Source organism: Lichenostomus cassidix, chromosome 15 (assembly GCF_008360975.1).
Source record: "Lichenostomus cassidix isolate B80296 chromosome 15, HeHo_3.0, whole genome shotgun sequence".
Classification (NCBI taxonomy): Eukaryota; Metazoa; Chordata; class Aves; order Passeriformes; family Meliphagidae; genus Lichenostomus; species Lichenostomus cassidix.
The window spans coordinates 9,468,327-9,477,612 of record NC_139496.1 but is presented as its reverse complement, the minus strand read 5'-3'; the positions used below and the strand labels follow the sequence as shown (position 1 = coordinate 9,477,612).

General features: G+C 44.2%; 1 protein-coding gene across 9 annotated transcripts in view; it reads left to right on the top strand.

Annotated features, from left to right (window-relative positions):
• The first annotated feature begins 33 nt into the window (after window positions 1-33).
• SFI1 (SFI1 centrin binding protein) overlaps window positions 34-9,286 on the top strand; it is a 28,548-nt gene continuing 19,295 nt past the window's right edge. For 4 of the 9 annotated variants that reach the window (XR_014855350.1, XM_085076023.1, XM_085076024.1 and 1 more), the window contains exons 1-7: window positions 2,270-2,304; window positions 3,395-3,574; window positions 4,615-4,686; window positions 6,298-6,405; window positions 6,575-6,669; window positions 8,158-8,275; window positions 8,904-9,006. Coding sequence is in view for 8 of the 9 variants with exons in the window: in XM_085076023.1 (XP_084932149.1) it covers window positions 2,285-2,304; window positions 3,395-3,574; window positions 4,615-4,686; window positions 6,298-6,405; window positions 6,575-6,669; window positions 8,158-8,275; window positions 8,904-9,006 (696 nt within the window). In the remaining variant the exon portion in view is untranslated. Of the gene's footprint in view, window positions 170-1,240; window positions 1,658-2,222; window positions 2,305-3,394; window positions 3,575-4,614; window positions 4,687-6,297; window positions 6,406-6,574; window positions 6,670-8,157; window positions 8,276-8,903; window positions 9,007-9,286 lie in introns of those variants that run through there. The other 5 variants (XM_085076027.1, XM_085076028.1, XM_085076026.1 and 2 more) reach the window with 5 other exon arrangements.

Here is a 9,286-nt window from a genome sequence, read left to right as displayed (position 1 = left end):
TCCCGCGCGCAGGCGCGTCGGGCGCGCGCGCCGGGGCCTCCCCCGCCCGGCGCCTGACCGGGAATGGGCGGCGGGAAGCGGTGACGGCGGCGAGGCCGCTCTCCCGCTGCGTGTCCCCGCCGCCGGCCGCCCGCGGAACCGGCGTCTCAGCTCGCGAGCGGTGCGGTGGGTGAGGAAAGGCGCGGCGCGCAGAGAGGGCCTGCAGGCAGTCTGGGCGGGCAGCCCTGTGGGGGAGGCGGCCGCCGGCGGGATGCGGTGCGCGCCGTGTGGGGGGCGGCGGCGGGATCGGCCCGTCCCTGTCCCCGGGACTGTCCCTGTGTCCCCGTGTCGCCTCAGGGGAGGCACGGGGTGAGAGAAGGGCGGGGAGCAGCTGGGCGAGCGCGGCCCCTCGGCGGCGGAGGCGGGCTGACAGCGCGGTCGGCGGGCGCTCTCCCTCACCCCGCGCGTTCGCGGCGGGCTCGGCGGGCCCGCCGTGTGTTCAGCCCCGCACACGGCCCCGCGGCTGAGAGGGCCGGGCTGGCCGAGCCTGCACCGCTGCCCAGCCCACGAGTGCGAGCGCAGGGTCCCGCTGTTCTCAACCGCACTGATCTGTCAGATTGAAGTGTGGCATTCCCTCGGGACAGCAGGACCTAGGCTGGTGCAGTGAGCGGAACAGCTCATTCGGAGGCAAAACTTTTAGTTTTTGCTAATAAGGAGAAGACATTGTTTTCAACACCAATTTAAGGGATTTACTGGGCAAGATTGCCTGCTCCGTTTGCCCACAGCTCTGTTCCCAGCACTTGCTTCCATTCTGGCACAGGAACCTAGCGGGCCCCAGGGTTTCCAAACACCTTGGGCAGACAGGTCTGTATAGGAACAACGAATTTCGTGTAGGATCTGGTGAATAAAGCGTTCTCTTCCCTGATCTCTAATGAAGTTGAATACCGGCATTAAAAACTGGTTACCTCTGGAATGGGAGAAGTACAAAACACATAAACATTCTCACTTTTTTTTCGTGGCAGAGTGCTGTATTATTAATGAGACAGCACTGTAACTATTGATTGCCAAGTCACTTGAGGCCAACAAGTACTCTCCAAACAAATACACAAAGAGACTCCATAGCAACCAGTGAGCTACCAGCCTCTGGCTGAGTGGTTTTTATAAGATGCTGTAGGCTTTAATAAATCCTGAACTATGTTGTGTTTCACTGCCGCTTTCGTACACATCGCAGTTGTGAGCTGAAGCAAAGGCACTTATATCTGCCGGTTCCTGGATGCTCACAACAGAAAGGTCCAGTGGCACAGAAGTGGCAGAACGCTGTTTTTCCCCAAGTGCAGCAGCAGCGCCGTGCCAGACCCGCTCAGCCCCGTGTCCCGCGCGGGCTCGGTGTGTGCCTGCGGTCGGTAAGCGCCGCTCGCTCCGGGGCCGTTCCCGGGGTGCGGGAAGCGCCGCGGCCCGCCCCGCCGCACGGGGACGCTGCGGCGCAGGGCTGGGCGGGGCCGGCCCGCCGTGAGGGCGGCAGGGGGCGGGAGTCGCCTGGCGGGAATCGCCCGCCCCTCACGGCGGGACCGCCTCAGCCGCCGCTGCTTTTCGCGTCCCCTTCTTTCCCGTTTGTAGGCTGATTCCCGGGTGCTGCCCGCCCGTCTCATGTGCCGGTACAGCCTCCGCCGGCCCCCGGGTTTGTGGCGCCCTCAGCGGGCGGCAAGGCCCGGGTGAGGGGCGGAGGCGCTGCCGCAGTGCCTCAGCGGGATTGTGGAGCAGCGCTGTGTGGGTCTCCAGTGTTTGGCCATAAGCACAAAAAACGTTTAGGGTACAGTTAGCCACTGAAAGGAATTTCATGCAGAAAAACTGCAGAAAAAAAATTAGTAGGTTCTTCTGAAGTTGGTTTGGTTTGGTTTCGGGTTTTTTGTTGTTTTTTTCTGTCACACCCTAAGCAATGCTTGTAGAATAATCCACTTTGGGTCTCACATTCCCAAGGAGATGCCTGGCCATAATTCCAGGTGCTTTCACAGAGTCGAGCTTTTCCCGAAACCCTTGGAAGTCACGGTTCCATCCATAGTCAACTTGTCGCTGGGAGTAAGGGGAACTCACTGTTTCCTTCATTTTTAAATGCATTATGCTGTTGCAGTGCAGGTTGTTTGAGTGGAAGTCATGTCATTTTTATGATCCAGACTGCGTTCAGCATAGATTCATGTGATGGATTCATTGCAAGTAACAGGCACCAATTAATGCTTTGTCCAAAGTTATTAGACAGCATTGCTGAGCAGAGAGTGTATTTGTACTGCAGGCTTGGAACTACAATGAAATGGAGACATTCAGGAGCAGGTAAGCAGTAATAAGAAGTTACCATGTTAAAGGTACCAGCTGTAATTTATTTTTATTTTATATATATGGCATTTTAAGCTTTCCATGGGACAGAAGAAAGTTGAGTTATTCTGACAGAAGGGTTTATTGGTCTCTATGGAACTTTGTTAACCAGAAAATGTTCCTCTTTAAAGCAAAGTAAAAGACAACGAACACCCCACCCCCAAACCAATCATGAAACACAACTTTATGTGGATTTACATTATCAAAACATTTAAATTTAAAACGGATAAAGTTCTTGAGCTTGAGATATTAGAGTGCGACGTAAGATATTTAGACAGAGTTGTTGGCCCAACCACAGATTTGCTCCATGTTGTTAGTTCTTTTATTCTTCCCATGCTTTCATTTTCTAACTTCACAAGGGAGAAATGATCCTTCTTTGGCTCTTATTTTTTCATGGCCACTTGCCATAAATTTTGGGGGACATTGGCTGTATGTACAGCCCTTGTTTTCTTGCATTAGCTTTTTTTTTAAACTCTTTGCAGCCTGCTGGAACAAGGCAAAATACTATATTTCCTCCCAGTGATTTGTGGTTAATAGTGGTTATTCAGTTGAACTTCTGAAACTTGCATTGTTCCAATAATTTTGTGAAAACATTTTTTTTCTGGCTGCAGCCATGTTTTCCCTAGCTCAGTTCAGGAGATTATTAGAGTGAGATTTTAGATTATCCTCTTCTGTTGCCTCTTCTGGAACTCAAGAATGTGTTTGTGGTTCTAACGTGCAAATTTTCAGGGTGGCGGCAGCATTTGTTTTGGGAAAGAAGCTTCAATGGAACTGGTTCAGCAAGTTTTATCTGCAAAGGGGTTTTTTTTATCCTTGTTTTCAGAAATGTACTGAGAAAAAATACTTAGAATTCATAAAAACACATTTGTTATTTTTCAGATTAGAACTACATGGGAAAGTAAAATGTGTGATGGAAATACAGGTCTAATTTTGTTTTTAATAATGAGTATGTAAACACAGGAAGAGATTTTTAGGGTTTTTTTTCAGGAGAAACAGTTAAAATATGAGCAAAACTATTTCCACAAAATATTTCTCCTTTCCTTTTAAGTTCAAAATCCCTGATGATGCATGAAATCCAACAACCACCTGAGCATCGAGTTCATGCAGCTGGGCAATCTGTTGCTCCCCAGTCTGCAACACATGAATTTCGGGACAGAGGTCATGACAAGCCAGGCCAAGCTGGGTATACCTGGATTCAAAGAAGAATGTTAAAAAAATTTCAAAGCAGGTGATAAGTACAAATCATATTTGTCACTGAATGGAGCAGGGGATCAGACCTAAAAATGTCTGGGTTTAATAGTACCAGTGCAGGTTACAGCAGAAGTTTTAGTTCATAGCCATGGCAGACAGTTCTGGAGATGCCTTGTGGTAACTTGAAGACAAGGACTAACAGTCAGATTTCATATATTTTTTATTTTCAAAGGCAGATTTTAAAATGGCCATTTAACAATATTCTTTGATACACTGCCAGGTGAAATGATGTCTTCTACCCTCCTCTAGTGGGTTTTTTTGCTTCTTTTGTTTGTTGAAAGAATCTTGGTAAAGGTGAGATGTAATTGTTTAGAGATTAAAAGCCTATAATTTATTCAGCAGCTGGAGCTGATGGAGCAGCTCAGACCTGCTGAAAGCAGGAGGCCTCCCTTCCTGGCTGTGTGCTTTAACTAATTACCTTGTGAAGTCTTTGGTGCTTATTGGGGCCTCAGTGTGCCAATTAAATCTGCAATCCGTTGGGGAAAAAAAGGGGGGAAGGGTGATAGTGTCACAGTAAGGCCTTAGTCAGCTGAGCTGGTGTTGGGAGACGCTTGTGGAGATGTGGAACTGCTGTGGGGAGGTGGGAAGAAGGAAGATCTGCTGGTTTCAGACATTAGATTGGCTCAAGTATTCTGGGCTCAACTGGTTGACTTGAGGGAGGCAGTGATATTAGCACACTGAAATCTCAGAAATGGCCCCCAGTCAGCCAGCACTCTGCTCAGTAGTATCACTGGATGTAAGTGGGCTGCTTAGAAGGCATTTTGGCTACCCAGCATTCCTAAAGAAGTATCCTCGTTCAAGTTTTGCAGTGATGCTTGGGTTTCTATTTATGCTTTATGAATTGCTCTGTTACAGGTATTAATTTCAGGGTCTAAATATTTTGTGTAAGTATTGATCTCTGAAAATCAGACTCTTACTTTTATTACTGAAACTAGAATAAAATTTTTTATATTCACTGCTGCCTGGGAATTTGTAGAGGAGGAGTACAAAGGCAACTAACCTTTCCTTATATTTTAGGTATCTAGCAAGGAAATTCTTCTGTCTGTGGGCAAAAAAGACATTTGGACAGGTTCTCCCTTCCAAAGCCAGGTATATAAAATTACAGAACTCATGGGTGGGTTTCTTTTTTCTTTTTTTTTCTTTTTTTTTTTTTTAATGGCTTAGTAGTAAACCATTGGTCTAAGAGAGAACTGGTTCCCAAGAAAATATTTGGATGTATTTGGAGATCACTTGAAGGTTTTCTTTGGGTATTCTTCTTGCTCTTGCTTTTTTGTTTGGTTTTAGTAATCACAGTTAAACTTTCCTAGCCAAATTCATAGGAATTGTGGTGTTATGATGAAGTTGAGCAGTATGTGCATATAAATGATGGGATATGATTGGGATATCTGCTTTAGATTTAACTATTTCCGAAAGTTAATATAAAAGAGATTTCACAGAATATTCTGAGTTGGAAGGGACCCACAAGGATCATGGATAATATGAAATTTAGTTAATATTTGTGTTTGCACTGGTGTTCTTAATGTATATCTGTATACGTTTAGTACCTGTCTGATTTGGAAATACCTGTGGCATAAAACTCCTTTCTGCTGTCAGTGTTCTGTGAGCTACTGAAACCCCACGCTTTGATCCTCTTTCCTTGTTTTGCATTAATTTGCACGTTCATTCTTGCTTGACCACACCCTTGGGAACTGAAGCAGTTCCCAGTGGGAAGACTTGCATTTGGAATAAGATCAGGTCCTTAGTCATTCATTTTTCTTTATCAAATATATTCTGTTTCTGCCTTAGTTGGTAAACTGAAGTTGTCCTGTGAACCTCACCTTTCCTGCTGTCCCATCTACTGAATTGACAGTACTTTGGCTGTCTATAAATTCAGGACAATGGTTAATTTACTTTTTAGGGGGAATAGATTTTATAAAGATCAGCAAGGAGCATAAGCAATAATGAATTGCCTTTCTAGATTTAAAAGTCCCCAGTTCTCCATGGCTTTAATTTGCAGTATCTGTTAATGCATGTGCAATACTATTAATGCACCCATTAAAAATAAATAACATACAGCTCATTTTTTTATATTTTTTTTTCTTTCTCTTTTTTTTATTTTTCTGCATGAATGCTTGGAATGACTTAGCAGCTTGGCTTGGGGTAGGTGGCTGTGAATTGCAACTTGTGAGAGGATTGATGTGTTTCACTGAGAGACCTCTAGGTATTCTGGGCCTAATTCTGATGTTATTACACAATGGAAACATCAAAGCATTATAAAATCTGATATAGCTTTTGTATTTATTTATATATATATAATATTTTGTGTTAAAATAGCAAAGAAAAAAACTAGCAAGGAAAATACATGTATTGTTATCAGCTGTTCTAGTTGTTAGAGTAAAACATGGAACTGAGGATAAAAGATGTGAATAGGTCTAAAGCCAACTGGCACTCTGATGTCTGGCAAGTTAGCAACATCTGTCTTTTATTCCTTGTCTTTTTGTGAAGTATTTACATTTAGAAAAATGATTGCTTCTTGCAATGCTTCACAGAGTCTTGGAATAAAGTGTCACAGTAGGGTAGTGGTTTTAAATGCAATTAGATGTTGTTAGTCTAATCAAGTAAGCCTGGCGAAGAGGTGGTGTAATCTTCATTAAAACTGATCTGTGGTCACTCTGGAAACCTGTATGATGTTTCCCTTGTCCAAATCTTTCAACTGTTTAGATGCTTTTATGATTGGAAGATTCTTCAAAAAGCTTTTGGAGAGTGGAAGGAGCAGTGGACAGTTTGCAGAGAAAGGAAGCTCAGCCTCGGAGCAGACAACCATTACAGGTTTGTGCAATTACTTCCCATTGAGGTGTGTATGAGAAATTTTCCTTAGGTTCTGAAGGAGTTTTTAATACCAGTAAGCAAGTTACATCCACGGTACCTGTTGGCCAAGAGCAGTATCTTCATTGTTTATTTTCATATTTTACCTAATGGCACTTCTTTCATTTTTCAGGGTTTTACTCCTTAATTTGATATTCAAGGCTTGGAAAGCCTATGCATGGCAGCAGCAAAGAAAGAGGAACAAGTATTATGTTGCAGCATCTCATGGTAAGTGAAGTGATGATAACTATCAGTATTTGGGAACATACTTAGATGGGGGTTTCCATGGGAAATATTTACCAGAATCTGTGTCCCCTGTGCCTGTTTGCACCCTGAGCTCCCCCACACCATGGCAGTGCAGTGCTTGCAGAGCAGATGGCAGGAGGGTTCTGTTAGAGGAGTGTAGCTATCTAGTTATTTAGGGATGGTAGTGATTAAGCTTAAGGGCCTCTCCATCTGCTCTGGATTGCACTGTTTGTTTTTGAGAGGGTGGTTTGGGTTTTTTTGTTTCGTTTATTTTTTTTACTTAACCTCACAATATGTTTTTGAATAGATGTTTTTTGATAGAATATGTTATTGGAATTCTCTATCAACTGTTGCTATAGGCATTAGATAGTGATTCCCTGTAGCTTTAACTACACTTATTTTATCTGTATTGACTGTTCCTTCCAGCTTGTGTCTTGCAATTGAAAGAAGCCCAAACTTTTGAAGTGCCCTTTGTCTCATTGTGTAGGTTCTTTGATCTGCAACGGATTTGACCTGGAGCTGTCCATACTGGTAGCAACTTTCTTGGGTTCAGAGAATATGTTTTGCTGAAGGGAGGTTGAGCCTTGTTTAAAGATGATACTGTGGTTTTGTTCTGTGCTGATTTGCAGAATAAGTTAACTGGTCTCTTTGCACATGAGCATAGCCTCTGATTATCCTAGAGACTGGCACCTTTGGACGCAAGCTGACAGGCTAGCCAGACTTCCTTTCTTACTAAGTGAGGCCAGATTATTTACAGCAGAAGCTATGTATTACTTAGTTAAAAATAGAAAAGGGTAACCTCTTTTGGTTAATGCTTGATTCACAAGGAAATCTTAAAAAAAAAAAGCTTTGGGGTTTTTTTTATGTGTAAGTGTGAAGTGGCATAGAATCAGTGATTTTTTTTTTTAATAACTTTGCTTCAATGGTGTCAGTTCTGACAAGCCAGCCTGCTGTGTGGAGAAAGTGCAGCACACTGCATAAAGTGGTAAACTGGAATTTGTGACACCACTTCTGTTTTTAGCTGCATGACCAGCCTGCTAAATAAACTTGTTTCTGGTTGATTTCTCTGCTTGTGGGAGAGAATAACTCTTGAAAAGCAGCTGATGAACCTGATGAACTTTTTTTTAGAAACAAACCAAAGAAAATCCTGTAATTCTTACCCAGTACGGCTGTTACACTGCATATTGTTCTACAGTTATCTCCCCTGTAAGCACTGAAGACAAAGCGATGCCATTGTCCAGTAATTCACACTGTTCTGAACAAGTGGCATGGACGGTGCTGTCAGCGATTCTGAGACTTCTCACTGTGACACCCTCGGCCAGGGGGAGGGTCGCTGTCATTTCAGCGTTTCCCACAAGGTGTCCCTGCAGGTTGAGGGGACAGGAGTTGCGAGCAATCTGTGATGGAGTAGTTAAAATGTGCCAGACTCCTGCATGAACTTAGGATGCTGCTGTTTTTTGTTGTGCACAGCAAAGAAGCAAACTATGCTCAGGACCTGGCAGCGCTGGCTGGTTTATGTTGATGTTCAAAGGACAAAACATGGGATGCAGTCTGTGGCACTGGCATTCAGGGAAAGAAGCTGTTTGCGGTAAGGATGGAATACAAACAGGCAGAGAGAGGCACTGACCAGAAGGCCATGGCTTTTATATGTGTTATGTTCCTACAGTAACTTTTTTCAGTGTTTGATGTTTCTAAGAATTCTTATGCCTTCTGGGATGTCTGAGTTCTTCTGGCACATCCATAGACTGTGAATTTAAGAGACCTTATATGGCAGCCTGCCAGTACCTAATGGGAGCCTACAGGAAGGCTGGAGAGTGACTTTTGCAAAGGCATGCAGTGAGAGGATAAGGGGGAATGGCTTTAAGCTGCAAGAGGGTAGATTTAGATTGAGTATTAGGAAGAAATTCTTTACTGTGAAGATGGTGAGGCAGTGGAACAGGTTGCCCAGAGATGTTGATGCCCCATCCCTGGAAATTCCCTGTGGCCCTGTTCAAGGTCAGGTTGGACAGGGCTTGGAGCAACCTGGGATAGTGGAAGGTGTCTCTGCCTGTGGCAGGGGATTGGAACAAGATAATGTTTAAGGTCCCTTCCAACCCAAGCCATTCTGTGGTTCTTTGAAAAGGTTGTTCATACATTTTATCAGTGAGAGGAAAGTGATTTCTTGTACCATATTATGGCACCTGTGTTTGAACATGTCTGTAAAATTGTTTTGGCAGCATTTCGTGGGCAGTGTGGAGAAGACAACACTACCAGAAATGCACTGGACATAAAATGAATATTTTGGCTCTGCAGCATTGGGCCCAGAGCCTGCAATTTCGAGTAAGTCTCAGAGGTTCAGCTGCTGCTGTTTCTAATGTTTAAGGTGCACACGTGTAAAAATGTTGCAGATGAATAAAAATTAGGCCTGTACTCACTTACTTTGCAAATTGAAGTACTTATGATGGAGTAGCATATCAGGACAAGGGGAAATGGAGTAAAGCTGTGTCAGGGCAAGTTCAGATTGAACATTAGGAGAAGAATCTTAACTGAGAGGGGGTTCATTCCCTGGAACAGATTCCCCAGGGAAGCAGTCACTAATCTAAACCTGTCATAGTTCAAA